We start from the raw sequence: 17,066 nt of genomic DNA, 5'->3' as shown, positions 1-17,066 counted from the left end.
GTAGAAAGTATTATAAGAATTCTGTTTTAGAAAAGTATGTATTGTTTAAACATATCACCAAACTCTGAACATGACATTAACTTTTTGCCTTGCTATTATCTCGTGTAATTTTTTGCATTTAAGCCTGTCCTTTGGAAAAAAAAATCATTTTGATTTGGTCTACAATTGTATTATCAAGGAAGAAACATTTAAAATTTCTATAAAGTTACCTATTCATTAATTAGCTCATACCCAATGTTATTGGTATCAATAATAACTTTAGCTTAAGGTTTTTTACTGGAAGTTACATACAAAAATTTGTACTTTTATTGTCTCACGTGGATTTTAAAAAGTTTAGAGCATAAAACAAGTTAACTATGCTTAATAATTCCTTATGTTTTTTCCTTCTCCTGTAACACTTAGTATGAAATGATATATATTAGAAATCAAGCATTTATATGATACTAACTCATAAAAGCATCAGATAATTGTGAAGGCCCTAGTTGAAATTGCAATTACGTTTAAACTTCAATTATTTAAGTATTAAAAAGAAAAAACCCTCTTTACACTGTCAATCCAAACTAAAACCAACATTATTCAAGGGCATGTCACTGTCAGGATTTAACTGGTTTGGGACACTGCTTCACTGAGAAACGTCTGAATGTTACTCCATCCAACAACCTCAGGAGTCACGAGGTATTGAAATGTATTGCTACACTTGTGAAATCAAAGCTTATTCTCTAGTAATACAACTACAGATAAAAACTAATTCCCTTCCCACCATCATGACTTTAGTTAAATAATGTTTTGAAAGGCCAGATAGAAAAAAAAACAAACCACCAACAAACCCCAACCCCCCAAAAAACATGGCACTAGAATTTCAATACTTTGTTTGTAAATCTCAGTAAATTTGTTAGGTACTAATTTGGATAAAAGATGGCTATTGTACAGTCTTTTCAGACTCCAGGCAGATATCTGTCTCTCTAGACTCAGAAGGTATGCATAATGGAGTTTCACTGGAGAGCTTTAATAGGACCTGTTTTCATAACTGCTATTTAAAGTATGCTCACTGGTGGCAGAAACTTCCACAGCACTAAAGCTTTCTCAAAGTCAGTAACCAAAATTTCCAAAGGCCTCAGAACTGCTCTGAATTTGCTATATGGAGATCAACTTGTTGTATAAAGTAACATACTGGTTATCACAGACATACTGGACATTCTTCCAATATGATTTCTTTTCAACTTATAGCCTAACATCTACAACCTGCTTTCCCTTAACGTGTGTTAGTTTCTAAAGCTGACAGACAACTTCAGTTATTCTACTGCAACAGCACCCCACTCCACGTGATCTTTCAAGTTTGTGAAAACACACCAACTCCTTACTCTGTTACCATTTTGGAGAACAGCTTACTATGCAAACAAATTAAAGCAATAAAACAACTAATTTCTTTAAAGCATCTCTCTGTAGAGCTGTCAATATACTTAAATTTTTAGGATCTTTTCAATAAAATTATGGAATTATATTTCAGTTTCCTGTAATTGCTGCCTATAATGCTTTCCATTTGTGTCATCACACAGTAATTTAGGCTATCCTCAAGATAAAAGGCTTAAACAATTCCCTAGAAGGCACAGCTATCACTCTCAATTACATCCTTTGTTCACAGAACAGTCTTATACTTTCTACAAATCAGGCACCGGTAGGAAAATGAGGGAGTAAGAGGGTCAATATGCACTGCTCACCCCAGTGCCTTTTATGCACAATATCTCTGAGGACAAAAGTTAAGCATGGAACTATGTTATTTCCCTGCTGGAGGACAGGGATGGTTAATACCATGGAATGGGGATTGACTGGAGTAAAGGCAGAGATGACATAAGGTTAAGTACTAGCCTTTCAGCACACTATTATATGTACAAGAATGTAAACATCTGCCTCCTCCACAAATCCAAAAAACTATCAGGAAAGAGATCTGTCAGAGGACTCCCAAAAGATGTCCTTCCCTACTGTTCTATCCTCTGTCGTCTCAGCCACAGACAAGACAGATCAATCCAGAAACTTCTTTCCAGACTGGGAACAGAACATACTTCTAAGTACTCATACAAACAGCACAGAACTATTACAGAACAATAAATTAGTCCTATAGAAATGCTTGTTTTCTGACTTTCCTAAGTAAATAAATCCCTCATAAAAGCTATATGTTATCTGTAATATATAGTATTTTTTAGACACAAACTAAAGAAGTAGCTGTTATAAATGAGAAGAAATTTAGAGAACTAATTCTACGAGTAATGCATCAATTCTGAGAAATCATCTGTCTTTAAAGCTACTATTTTTGGTATATAAAATACTCATAGCAAATTAGCCATTATGTGCTTAATTTATATAGTTCTTGATCTTATGCTACTGCTAATGAACTTGTGCCTCAGGAGTAAGTCAAAGGAGTCAGTGTACAGGTTTTTGTTTCTTTCTTTTTTTTTTACTGAATGAGCAAATCAATCACACATCAGTGTTGTAAATTTATGTGCAAAAGCATTGAAGTGCTTTACTACAAATTACAACGTAGAAACACGTTAACTAAACAATTAAATTCATACAATCAGATTTAGGAATATAACAACACAAATAAGAAACAGAATTACAGTACATTTACAACACAAGACAAATACATGGAATTCATTAGAAAATATTGTAATAAATAATTCATGAATTATAGTGCAATTGATTTATGCATAAATATAACTAATTGCCTAAAAATCAGTTGTTAACAAAAATCAGTCAAAAATCAAGGCAGCCACAGAGTTTTACTAAATTACTGCGACAATGGAAATACTGCAATTAAAAAACAAATACAAGTATTTGTACTGTAAACAACTAAAAAAAAAAATCAGTCTCACTAAAGTTAATATACAATTTAATATAAAATTGTCATTAGCTACCAGAAATGGTTTAAACAGCTTTACTGAGCAGTAGTTCTAAAAACAGAGGCACTGTTTTTTAATATAAAATACTTGAGAAACATTCAAATAAGTAGAAAGCATGTAGGGCTTGCTTTCGCCTTCATTTAAAATTCTGTTGAAACAGGAATTTTCAGAAATTGTCAATTAATAAGTAGCGACTGGTAACTGAATTTATAAAACAGTTCAAAATGTGTACTTTAAATGCCATTTAATGGAATACATAGGGGTTGGGATAAGAGAATCTAAATATTTCCCTGCCTTTCCTTAGTTGTGTAGTCAAAGGTTAACCTAATAATTAGAAACAAATAATTCTGTTCCTTTAAACACTTACAGGTTGAGTATCATCTATAAACTATCAAAAAATATTTTAATATACTATTTCTGACCAAAAAATAAATACAAGTACTAAAATGTTGAAAATTAATTATAATATTACATACAAAACTACTGAGTACTGTTAAGTCAATAGTAAAATGATCCCTGATTTTATGAATCCTGTTAAGTTTTTGGTCAGGTCATCTTTTAAATGATACAAAAAGAGTACTCTAACTTGCCTTCAATATAAACTTTTGATTCAAGTTTATAACATTGTCTGAGGAGTACAAAACATCAGTATGGTACAAATATCAGGCAAAGTGTTGAAGCCCCAAATTTTTGCAAGTAAAACTGTATAAAGACAGATCTTGAAACATTTAAGGTTTTTCAACCTCATTCTTCTGTGGGGATATATTCACAAATTAATCCTTCTGGCCCTCACAAAATATGGCTTAATTTTTTTAAAAGAAAAGATGACCCTGACATCTGCTGTTTCATGACCTCCTTGTTATCAGGTACAGCTCTGCTTAAAAAAAGGATTCATTCTGTAATACACAAGTAAACTTCAGTCACTGAAGAGATTCAGTATAGATCTGAGAGACCAATGAACTGAGACACTGGTGGTGCAGTTTCAATGGAGTATGTTGTTTTAAAATGGAAGTTACAACTTTTTTAGTAACATTAATATGGGCTAGATTTTGCCATCAATATTGCAGTATGCTCTTTACTTTTTTAATGGCAAGTTTATCTATAAGTCAAATTACTTCATGTGGCCCATATGTATCTAATGTCCTATTTCATTTATATAATCAACCTATAAAAATCTGAATTTGTTGGGGGAAAAAAAAAATGTATGCTTGTGTACTAAATGTACAAAAGTTGGAGAAAAGTTTCTTTCTATGCCGAATTATACATAAAAATTACGTTGAGAGGAAAAGGGCACTGATGTTCAGTATTGAATGTATGAAGCAAGCCCCCATTCTTCATAAGCAGACATATACTTTGTGATAGTACACAAAAAAAATAAGTATGATATAAAGTCTAATGTGAAAAAGTATAATGTGAATACTTTGAAATTCATATAAAAACTGCAATATGAAGGTAATTGGTCTCCCTTAAATTCTATTAAAAGTTACGTATTTAAAGTGAACTGCCTAACTTCTAACTACCAAATTTATAAAGAATTTATATTATTGAAAGTTCAAAACAGCTTCACCGCTTAATATCTGTACTTCTATCAAGACCCTGAACTGCAAATTTGGTTATTAGCAAAATGATAATGTAACTTGGTATTCATTTGAAAAAACTGAAAATGTTTTGAAATGTCACAGCAGCAAATACATTACAGTTACAGTGAGGTTTTTCAAAAGGAGTGTGACACAATCCTTAATAAATTTTAAGTAGTCATAACACCAACTAACCAGCACGTTTCAACAAAAAACCCCAAACAGACCCAAACCATTCTCAAGCTCATTCTGTGCACATTATGAACATGCTCTAAGTTGCATTCCAACTTTCTTCTTAAACCTTACAAGTTACCTTATTTCTCAAACTAAAAAGGAAAATTATGTTAAAGTTTAAATTATTTTATGCTCTCAGTATTCCATCTTATTTCATATTTAATAATTCTATAACTACAGTAATTTCTCAGATTTCATAAGTGTACACTTTGTAAACACCAATTTCTTTCTAAACCAACAACAAATTTTTCTTCAACTGATAAAAAAAATGCAGTTTATGCCTGCTAAACACACATTTTTAGTAATGAAATATTTTTCTTACTCGTATTGGATATTTAAGCAACAATGAACTTTTTTTCTTTCACAGAATGTACTATATCCTACTAATATTTCACAAATCCACCTCCTTGTAAGGAACTAGCCTTTTAAAAAAATCCCTTGACTTGTATAATCTGAGTTACTTACAATTTATTGCAAGTATTCTGTGAAGTATAAAAGTCTGCTAACCCTTGGTTGTGTACTTCCATAATAAGATGGATTATTGAATGGGTAGAGTGGTTTTTCACCAATTAAAAATTATGCTTCACATGACAAATACTTGTTTTCCCAAAACATCTTTATGCTATTGACTACTAAATAAAACCTGAATCTTTTCACCTATTTATACAAGGATTATATTAAATACACACTATCAGAATTAAGTGAGCAACTCTATAATTCTGTCCACAGTGAAAACCCTGAATAAAACTATTTTTCAAAAGGCATGTGTGTGGTTTTTGAACTGTATAGTTTCACGTCTTCTGTCAGAGTGAGTATATGTATTTCTCACATGGTGTGTGTATATACAGACATACATACACACACACAAAACAATTCGCTAACAATTATTCTACACAGGCTTGCTACTATTCTTGCAGCTGCCAGTCCCTGAATCTGTCATATTAAATAAGCCAGTATCTGGTAATCGGAGTTTCTTCTTCGGCGGAGTCTTCAGTGTTCCAGATCTTTCTTTTACTTTATATTCTAAAGTGCTGTGAGGTACCCCATAAATTCCTTGTGCTTTGGAAACACTCATTTTCCCACTCATTACCATTGCAATTGCTTCTTCCATTATTTCATGATCATACTGCCGATAGCGGCCACGTTTTTTTCGTGGTTGCTTATTATCTTTACGATCCAAACTATCTTCTGTATTTTCTGAGGTTCCATCTACTGTCCCATTCTTAGCATTAAGACACAAAGGAGAGAGGTCCCCATGCAGAAAGTAGGAGTCAACACTTGAGTGAGTTACAGGTCCAGAACATTCAATTTTGTTCTGTTTGGGGAGTATATTTTTCAATTTTTGAAGAGCTGATCCTTCTAAGACTGAGGAGGTTTTAGAAACGTGGTACATAACATCCAGAAGACCAGCAGTATCAGACTGTGGTTTGGACACAGAACTTATTCTTAGCTGAGGAATTTTTAATTGTACAGTAGGACTTGAAGTTTCGTACTGTAGATTTTCACTTTTTTCTTTAAACTGAGTGACCATTCTCTGTAGAGTTAACTGGTGGAGGTAACTGGAAGCTGTTGGGAATTTTAATTCTGAGGTTTCAAGTAGACTGAGTTTACTTTTTTCTGTGCGCTCTGCTTGAGCTCTTGCCCACAAGGCTACTTTTTGTAGGACTGCACAAGTTTCTTTACTGTCTTTAAATGAATAACTATCACTGAAATCTCGAGTTTTGTTTTTAAAAGGTGCAGGCTTTCCTGCTGGTAAGGCTTCTAAGTGGAGAAGTAAAGTTTTTTGAGGTATGCCATAAAGTATGCCTGCTTTATTTATGTCCAGTGCTCCAGACTGAATGTCTTTCAAAGCTTTTGAGAGCAAACCATCTGCAAACTCAGCACTTCTTTCCACATAGTCCTCTCTGTGTCTGTGTAGTCTCCTGGATGGATGGAATGAAACGATGGTAAACTGATGTATGAGAGACTCTCACACAGCTATGGAAGGGAAGGGTCCACTCCTTTATTATACTCCTTGCTTCGGTAACATCACTGCTTCTGATACTTTAAAGCCTTTGAGATGTGGTAGTTAAATGATTATCCTAGCAAAATGTTACAGTTCTGGTAGGACAGTGTGTCAAAAATCATACGGTGGCTTCTACAGCAGCCCTTCCAAGAACTTTATATCCTAGCTCAGCATTTGATAATATTCTCATGTGCTTACTATATCCCCTTGTTCACATGCTTGCAGAGCAACACTTATAATTTTAATTATACAATTAACGTTTCATTAAATACCCAAATCCTGAAGGAGTTTTTGTTAGTAGAAACGTGACGTTACCGCTAAACAAGTAATAAAAGAGTCAACCCCCTCATAGAAAATTTGCAGCAATAAGTACATAGCTACACACAAACACCCCAGACTTACACAAAACTAGGCTTTCTACAACGATAAGATAAAGTGCTGTAGCTATCAAGTCCATTTTGGCAAGATAAAACACAGTATTAAAGACTTCTAGCCACTATTTACAGCTCTCTAATTACAAAGCCATTTTTGTTTTAAAACTTCTTCATATCAACAAATTAATAAAATGCAATTTTACACCATTTGAAAAATACTGCTACTGTAGTTCTATTTGTAGTAAGTTACTTGGTAAGACATACAGGTGACAAAAAGGGTCCTGCTATGGCTAGTGGATGGGAAGATGCCAAGATCATAACAAAATCCAACAAAACAATGCATTTCACTAGTTTTGTGGTAGCTTTCCGCAGATGCAATGTTTTTTTTTGCTGAATAAAGAAATTTAACCATTTGCCACCACACACCATAGTCAGAACCATGATGTAAGTGTAAGTATGATGATTAAGAGCTCTCTCTCGCACGCTTGCTTGCTCTCTCTCTCTTATTAAGGAATATTAGAGATAGTCATTTAACTTGTTCATGTTAGTTGAAGAATATTTTAAATCTAAATATTAACATACTCATTTTTGTCCAAAATTGAAGTTTCCTAAGTAAACTCTGAAAGAATGTATTTACATCTTCTACTACCCTATTACTTTAAATGTGTTATGTAATAAATTTTCAGGTAATTTTTAGTAACATGAACTAAAGTTTGGTGATTGTTCTGATAACTTTTCTTTAAACAGAAAAAAAAGGAAAAAGACAAATGAAACATATGATATATACATAGACACACACTTATGAGTGACAAAAATTCTTCTGAAAGCAAAATAGGAACCACGTGTGTGTCAGTATATACAAATATGTTATGAACACAAAACCTGACTTCAGAGGAGAGAAACCTGGATTGTCTTTTACATGAGCCGAAAAGATTCCTAAGCATTGCTTACCCAGACACTGAGTTTTCAGAACACGAGTCGTATTTTGGTTCTTCCAACCTTGCGCTTTTCTTTGTAGAGAGATCTAGCACTCCATCCCCTGCAAAGAATGAGTAGTGGTGATAGCAGTTGTTTAATGGTGATCTCAGAAATTTTGTTCGCAAACGTTTAGACCTATGGCAAATTTTTTAAGCAGTTACTTCATCTTGCGAAATTACTGACATGCCTTTAACAATGTCAGCAAATGGTTTTAGATATGATTTGTAACAAAACTTTTAAAATTAAGAAAGAAGTACAAACATCCTATTGAGAATAAAATTGAAAAGAAGAATCTAACTTAAAAAGGAACACATGACTGTTTCCCTAAAAATCACATGTGCGTATATACTGCATTGTTTACTTTCAAGGCAAACAAAGCAATGCACTTATTCATATATTCATATCTACATACTGTAAATAACCAAACATGATACTGAAGTTAAAACTGAAATAACTAAATTACAGACTTACACGATAATTCAGGCTTGCAGGGATCTTGGGAGGTCTCTAGACCAACCCCCCTGCTCAGAGCAGGGTCAGCTGTGAGACCCGACCAGGTTACTGGATGAAACAGCAGTATCCCAGTAACTGGGAAGACAGCTTCAGCCCAATACAGAATTTTGGGCACGAGACCTATGTCATTAAATGTTCTAACAGTTTGTTTACACATATTCCCCCTGCTGCCCCCACATACATGTAATAATGAAACTAGAGAAATGGCAAGACCTAAACTGGGGTGGGATTCCACTCTGTTAAGTCAGTGGCAAATGCTGAATTCAAGATTTATAGTTGACTGTTGAAGTCTATGAAGTACTGAAATAGAAAACCATTTTTTAAATCAATATTCAAGAACACTGAAACTTAAAGCAGCTAATTAGCACATGTATTACTCTTAGTTTGTTTTTATCTTAAAGAAAAAAAGCACATTTAAGTTATAGACAAATCCCCTAAATATATTTAATTTCATACCTTTCTTCCTTGGTTTTCTGTTTCAAACTTGGTTGTTTTGTATGCCTGACCTCTGCAAATTCAATTTTGTGTTTCAACATGTACCTCAACATTCAGATCTACAAGAAGGCTTATGCTACCCATTTTTACATTAGCGTCATTTTCATGTTACTGCATGTCATTTCTAAAACATCATCAACTGTATCTATTTTCCCACAGCCTCAGATCCACACATGAAGCATTAGCTGAATAGTCCAAATGCCAACACTTAAAGTCAGAAAAATTGTTAGGGTAACTGCCTTTTGTACCAATGTTGCACAGAAATAGTTCTGTGTAGTAATCAAATCCATCTATTTAATTTTGACTGGTTTTCCTCATTTTTGACTGTTTTCTCCCAACTATTTTGTATTATTTGAAAGGTGAAGAGAGAAGAAGTAGCATTACTCAGCCTGAGTGAAAAAATATTTATAAATATGTCACTTGTCAAAGATGATCCTTCACTCCTGAACACATTCCTTTCAAAGTCTTCCTTAACCCTAAGAAAGCTACAGGAAGGACTAGTTAATCACCCTTCCTGATATTCCAGAAGGAAAAGCCAATTAAAAGCTCTACAGAAATATTTTTCAAGGACTATCTAGCATACCCAGCTGTAAAGTATCAGAAATACCTAAGCTCGCAATATCCTCGAGTCTGCATAACAGATTTAATCTGTTGTGTTGTGTCAGTCACACAAAGTACACCTCCCTTTCTTAAGTGCTTGTGTGTGCTCCCTTTCACAACAGCTTCTCCATCTTCAGATGATATTCATAGGCACTATGATAAAATAAGTTTAAAAGAGATCACTAGAGAAAAGGTGACTTTAAAGTTCACAACTCATCAAGAGCTAATACTCTCTGTATTCGAACTTTAAAAAAGTTAAAATGAAGCTAACTAGATTTTTATAGAAAAAGAAAAGCCCAAACCTCAGAAAAATCAACCACCACCCAACAAAGAAAACCCAAAGACTCTTGCAACACTCCATAACAAAATCCAATAAAAAATATTTTAATTTCCAATCTTTCAGAACTGGCTTTGCCAAGGTAAGTCCACCAATAAGTTGAAAAATTACCAAAAAGAAGGCAGTACTGAAAATACAGGTCCCTAAAACAAAAATTAGATACAGCTTGTGCCCCTAAAGGGTAAGCAGAACTGAAGAGTCATTTCAGGTTCAAGACAGTTTGTTCCTCCAACACAGCATATGTAAGCATTAAGAATATGACACCTCTCTAAAGACAATTCTTTATGGGAAGCTGATCCTCAGCAGGAGCGAAAGAGAACCATGCCAGAAATTTGATATACATACAAAATACCAGACAAAGTCACCACACACCAGGATTCTATTCAGCTATTTCACTCAAATTACACCCCCTCCCAAAATTACAAGAAACCCAAATCATGCCCCTCTCCCCCCACCTCCCAAACAAGCAACACAACCCCCCCAAAACTGATGCAGAAAGGGGTGATAAGACAAATAGATTCAATAAAAATACACAGTAGTTCTTGGGTTGGTACATCACCTTGCTTTCTAGTAGTATCAAATATTATTATGTAACAAAGGAGCACCTACAACTGGTAGGAAAGGGACAGCATTTGTTATAAATCTTTGAGACATAATGAAATGCTACCTAATTAAGTGAATGTGTGTGTGTGTATATATATATAAAACACACAAACAGTAGAGATGTTCACTTTTCATTAGGTACAAGACCAAAAGGTTTGCAAAGACATATCCTATGCGTTGACAACAAACCTTGAAAACCTGTTAACTTGCAAGGTAGAAATAAGTTTGTTTTTTTAACCAAGCCAGAATTTTCTATTTCTAATCACTCAAAATAGGCATTTAGGCAAGAATTCCGTCAGGAACTGAGTTACATCAGGAAAAACAAAAAACAAAACAAAACAAAACAAAACAAAAAAACCCAAACAACCAACCAACCAAACAAACAAAAAAAAAAAAAACCAAAAAAAAAAAACAAAAACAAAAACCAAAACAACCAAACCACTCTAAGGCAATTTTAATAAAAGGCATGGAATTACATCTACTCTTTAGCTGAAGCCATGACTACCAAGACAACAGTCTTCATAAACAGTACTAAGTAACTCTGGATAATATAGAAAAGATAGTAATTTTTCATGTCTGCTGCTCATGAACGTTATTTCTGTGCAAATTAAATTATTCTGATCTTCAAAGAAATAGCTCAACCTCTAGTCTTTGCTTCTCAGCACCAGATCATCAGATCCAGCAATACCAAAAAATAACTAAGTGTGATTAAAGATCATCTTCAAAATGACCGTGAAGTGGAAGAATAACTAACATAACTGTATGGGTCACTCTTGAATTCCTGTATCTGGTGTTTCTAACAAACCTCTTTCTCCTGCTTTTCAGGAAACCTCTCCCTAGCTATTATGAACGTCCTTCCTAGGTCAGACAATCTTCTCTACCCAGTCCTCAGTCTCCAGGCATGGGAAAACACCACTCCTAGTGTTGGAGAGCACATCAGCCTGGCCACCACCTTCAGCTCGTTCCTCTTCTGCTCTCCCAGTAGCTCTCCAGTAATCACTAAGTTAAGGATCTGAGAGATAACATCCCTGTCTACTCCAGCTTTAGTTTCTGGCCTTAGTTCAGTTTGCTGGGAAGTTGCCTAAGGTCTATTTTGAACCCAGTGACAGTGTCCATCTCCACAACCTCCTGTCACAGCAGTTTCTGATATTCACAAATTGCTGTGCAAAAGCTGCCCCTTATATGCTTTTCCCTTCCGTGAAGTTTCAGCAAGCCCTGCCTAGTTCTAATATTGTGCAGTTCAGTAAGTAACTCTCCCTTTACCTTGTCCCTCACACTGTGGTAAACCTCAATCAGGTTTTTCATAGCAATAAAATTACATTGTCTTGTCTTCAGTACCTTTCCTGATGATGCCTTGCCTTCTGCTGTTTATTTTCTGTGCTGCTGCATATGGATACAATGTTTTCAGACAACCATCACTAAGAATGACAATTAATTCTTCGCTACTGCTCGAACTAGCGCCTTTTTGCTGACCTCACATGGTATTTCATAAAACGAAAAACTGCTAGATGAAAAGTACATGGCTATGCACTGGGTGCCCATGGCAGAGTCTTGTCAGTGACTGCAAAGAGATGCCAGAGGCTACCCAGTGCTGGGCATAGACAGTTCTCTAGCTAATTCCAACAGACCCACTGCTGGACACAGCTGAGCTCTGCAGCCATTTGGGCAGAACCTCTGGAAAATCACATTTAAGAAAGGGTAAAAGGTGCTGGGTGGAGACAGAAAAAGGGAACAAAAAGAATAAGAAAACAGCAGAGGGAAGCCCAGTGGCAGAGGAAAATGGCAGAGAAGAAACTGTTTGGTACAGACTGTAGACACTCCATACCCATTCCTCTGCACCACAGGGGTGGTGGTGGTCAAAAGGGTGTCTGGAGTGAAGCTGAGCCTGGGAAAGGGAGAGGAATGATGGTGTTGTAATGTGTCTTTCTGTTTCCACTACCTGAAGTAATTATTTTAATAGACAATAATTTAAGTTAATTTTCCCAAAGCAGAGTTTCTTTGCCCATGATGGCAAGCGATAAGCAATGACAGTATCCTTAACTCATGAGCTCTCCTCCCTGTTCTTCCTATTTTCTCCCTTTGTGCCATCGAGAGAGAAGCAAACAAGACAGTGTCAGACAAGGAGCAGCTGTTAGCCACCAAGGCAGCCAAGGAATAAATAAACACCTACTGCCCCCCAAAACCATACATTTTTAGGGTTACCTTATCATGTAGAAGCATTAAACAAACTGTTTCTTGAATATATTTACAGCTCATACATACATACATACAGCTCAAATATAGCATGTGTACCTTTAAAAAGCACAGTGTTTTCCCTAATACAGATGGTAAGAACAATGTATGAAGAAAATAAAAGGTTATTTTTAGTAATGTTTGGGATTCTTTCAATAGCCCTGAACACAGCAAACAAGAGGCCATACATGTTGTGAGCCCAGTTGCCATACTAACTTAAACATGGACTCTCACAATATGAAACTATTTTTCAAAAAATTAAGAACTGTTTCCAAATTCTGGTCCATTATTCAGAAATCATTATTTTGCTGCAAATTTTGGTGAAATCAAATGAACATTGTTAAACAGGATAATAAAATGCTACTTTAAATCATTTAAAAGGATTTTGGCTTGGATTATCCTTATTTTTCCTACTTATTCAGTAATAGCCAACAATGACAAAGCTACAGCCTAGCTGCAAAAAGTTCACAGTGTGAAGTGTCCCACATTGCCAGCTACCTTCTGATGTCTTCCAATCTATGATGGATTAATGAAACATGGAAGTCTACGCAAATTCTCTTCATTTTTCTGCTATGCTTAAAAACTGTCATTGTTCCTAGAAGATACAGCAACAAGAATAAGATAAACTATCAGATAACTTGTTTCCACCTATCTATATTTCTGCCTCTTGTAAGTCACTTTGCTTAGAAGCCTGAGAGTGATCAACTCTCCTGTGTCTATCAGGGGAAAGAGAACTCTGCACCAAAGTCAACTGCCCCTGGAACACTCCCCAAAGAGGTCAGCATCATTACCACACAAGAAAATAACAAGCTACTGCAAGATATTCCAAGACTGTTCTTCATTCAATATTTTATTCTACGAGGATATTGCCTTTTCATTGTCTTAGTTTTGAGGACAAATAGTATTGCAAGAACACACAATACCACTGAATTTTTGCTAGATGCAGCATACACAAAACACTTTTTCACTATAAAGAGCATTCTTTTCAAAGCCTGGACAGTCTTGAGAATTACATGGATTAGGAAAAAAAAGAGCAAGATATAGGTATCTGAGACAGTTGCTCTGAATTGACTGACCATGAAGAAATTGCCTAATTACTTAGCAGCAAGGTGCACAGGAATCAAAGTACCCTGCTAAGTTACCACACTTCCACATGTACAAGAAAGCAGAACATAATCTGGAACTCTGCCATCAGTCAGGCACCAGCCAGACATACTTGGATGCCAGTGCTTAAATACTCAGTACTGAATGATTCAGTACCAGCGGTGCAATGGGTTGACCCTGGCGAGCAGCCAGACCCCCATGTAGTCCCTCTCTCACTCCCTCTCCTCAACAGGGAGGGAAGAGAGAAATAAGATGCAAAACATCATCAAGATAAACAGAGGGAGATCACTTACCAATTACCATCACAGGCAAAACAGACTTGGGGAAAACTGATATACTGCAAATTCAAATAGATTTGGATAATAAGACAAAAGTAAAAGCACCTCTCCACCTTTTCTCAGGCTCGAATTCACTCCCACCCCCTTTACCATTCTCCCCCCATCTCCAGGCAGCACAAGCAGGATTGGAAATGGGGGGTTAGTACAATCTACAGGTCCTTCCTCTTCCATGCTTTTCCCCTACTCCATTGTGAATTCTTCAAAGACTGCAGTTGCTTCAGGAAATATCCAACTGCTCAAATGTGAGGTCTTCCACTGTCTGCAGTGTGAATACCTGCCCCAGAGTGATGTCTTCCATGAGCTGCAGCAGAAGACCTGCTCCATCATGGTCCTCTCTATATGCTGCAGGGAAATACCTGCTCTGGTGCCTGGAGCACCTTTTTCACCTCCTTCTCTGACCTTGTTCCCCCTGCTGTTTCTCACTCCTCTGCCTTCTGGCATTTTTGTTCTTTCTTGAATAAGTTCTCAGAGGCACCAGAAACCTCTTGGATGTGGCTCCACATTGGCCTGCTGCGCGTCTGTTGCAGAGCTGACCTCTTCCATAGGTGCAATCCCTGCAGCAACCCCAGCTACCAAAACCTGGCCACATAAACCCAATACAGAGGGATATTAGGTCTTGAAGTGTCAGACCTGAATATTCTGGGAAATGACCAATAGATACTGAAGGAAAGCAAGAAGGTGTCTTAAATGAAGATGAGATCATCCAGACATCTTCAGTGGCAGAATCTTTTTTCAGTATTGAGCTAGCATTTAGCTTGGATCTACTCAGTGCAAAATAAAACCCCAAAAATGCTTCTAGTGATCTGGAAAATAAAACTAATTCCTTCCTCTCAAGTCCAAGAATCTTTGCCACAGTAAAGGAACAAAGTGCTTTATTATTTAGATCATTAATCTTAAAGATGACTACTATAAACACAAAGCATCTGCTTAACTGGAAAATGAATTTAAGTCGTTATCTGCTTCACAAGACTTGAACTGAGACAGACTTGAACCTTTGATGATCCATCAGAGAAATGTACAAATTTGAACTTCCTACTTTGTTACTGCCACTTCATTTGGAAATTGTAACAGGAATTATAAATAGCAAATAATAACAAGAGTTGCATGACAACTGAAAGACACTACTGAGAAGGGAACAATGGTACAATTTATGAGTCTTCAAACTGAAGTATACTGTTAGGCAAAGAATAATGTACTTTTAAAAATGATCCAATTGAAAAATTTCATGATTCCCTACCATAAGCATGTAATGTGTCAACATATCCAAGCTTTCTTCAGGAAAAGGACAGAGGCGAAGAGTAGGTAAAATAACAATACACAGTCCCTGACAACAGCTAATTGAAAAAACTCTTCCTGAATCATTACACCTAGAACACAATGCAAATAAAAAGAGTGGACTGACTTTCTCCATCTTGATCTTATTTGCTTGTGTTGCTACCACTACAGTGGAAAGCTAAGATAGCTCAAAACTGCTATGTTATGTTGATGCGAAATGCTAAGTGCACTACAACTTCGCTGGTAGAAAAGATGGCTTAAAGCCTTTCTCCAGCTGCAGCTTTGTTTCAATACTTCCCATTTCAGTAGCTCCAAACTACACAGCAAGACTAGCACCCTTAACATCTGCAAAGCATTCCCGCAAATATGGCATTGTATGTTCTTAGAATCTACAGTATCTTACACAGTATATGAGTTTCACACAGTAAATTATGTATGCTGAGCAAATATTCTAGCCTCAGATCTTTTGCTGAAGATGCAGAATTCTGAACTTGTTGTTTAGCCTTGTCATAAGAAAAATACAAATAGTATAAAAAAAGATTTAAATACCTCAATCTCTCTAAACTTTAAGTTATTCTTGAACAGATCAATAGATTTTCAAATAGCTGAGGGTGGCAGCAGAACTCTCTTCCTATTCCTGCCCTTTTCACCCTCTGCTTTCCCCTTCATTCCTCAAAGACTTGGGCTCAGCAAGGCCCAGAACCTTTCTCTGGGAACTCTGCTCCCTCAAGGACACTTTAAACTAGTTATTCTTTATAAGCAGCTGTTGAAGTAAGCAACAGGCTACAGTGCTGATACTAGGGAAGTACTTTCTATTGCCCTTGCAAAAGAAATATGCTTCAACCCAGCAAATTATAAATCTCTAAAATCTGTCAATTCATCCATAGCAGAGGTATGTCAAAGCACTGCAGGTAATTCCTCAGTATTTAATCTGTACAAGGTATTCACTAAAAGGAGGCATGAACTGGTTTCTGGTAACCATGCAGAACAAAAGCAGGAATTCCACATTTTCTCAATGACTTAATGACAAAGAAAAAGGATGCTTAAACTTTAATCTAGACTAGGTATGTTTAGCAAGGTAAATCGATGTCAGACTACTGCCCCGCGCCCCCCCCCCCACGCATGTATCATCTTATTGACGACTGCATTATTGAGCACACACATATGAAATCTGCTTTCACCCTGACCAACATATGTTTTTCTCAGGAACTAAGATCTGCAGTTCTACCTTCTTTTAACTTCTTTAGTACAGTACATGACCTAGGTATACTTTTTCCTTTGGTCTGCAGTATTATTGGATTAAGATGGACTCCTGTATCTGCAAAAGACAAAAGCTGCTTTTGCCACTGCTTTCGCCACTGCTTTCAGTTGCACATGAAGTCACAACCCTTCCTGAAAAGGGCTGCTAATCCAAATCAAGTCTAAAGTTCACAATATTCAGGTAAGATATTGTTAACAGTTTTGGACAGCAATATTCCTTCAGGCAAAGAAATTATTTCCTTTT

General features: G+C 36.0%; 1 protein-coding gene across 9 annotated transcripts in view; it reads right to left on the bottom strand.

The window, feature by feature from the left end:
- Positions 1 to 17,066, bottom strand: part of LCORL (ligand dependent nuclear receptor corepressor like) — a 96,875-nt gene that overhangs the window by 21,100 nt on the left and 58,709 nt on the right. For 6 of the 9 annotated variants that reach the window (XM_065699905.1, XM_065699932.1, XM_065699878.1 and 3 more), the window contains one exon: positions 8,039 to 8,126. The exons of 1 other annotated variant lie outside the window; for it this stretch is intronic. In XM_065699905.1, coding sequence (XP_065555977.1) covers positions 8,039 to 8,126 — 88 coding nt within the window. Of the gene's footprint in view, positions 1 to 2,668; positions 6,631 to 8,038; positions 8,127 to 17,066 lie in introns of those variants that run through there. 2 more of the 9 variants (XM_065699923.1, XM_065699950.1) reach the window with 2 other exon arrangements.

This window comes from Lathamus discolor, chromosome 1 (assembly GCF_037157495.1).
Source record: "Lathamus discolor isolate bLatDis1 chromosome 1, bLatDis1.hap1, whole genome shotgun sequence".
NCBI lineage: Eukaryota > Metazoa > Chordata > Aves > Psittaciformes > Psittacidae > Lathamus > Lathamus discolor.
The sequence above is the reverse complement of the archived record's forward strand: the minus strand, read 5'-3'. Positions and strand labels throughout refer to the sequence as shown.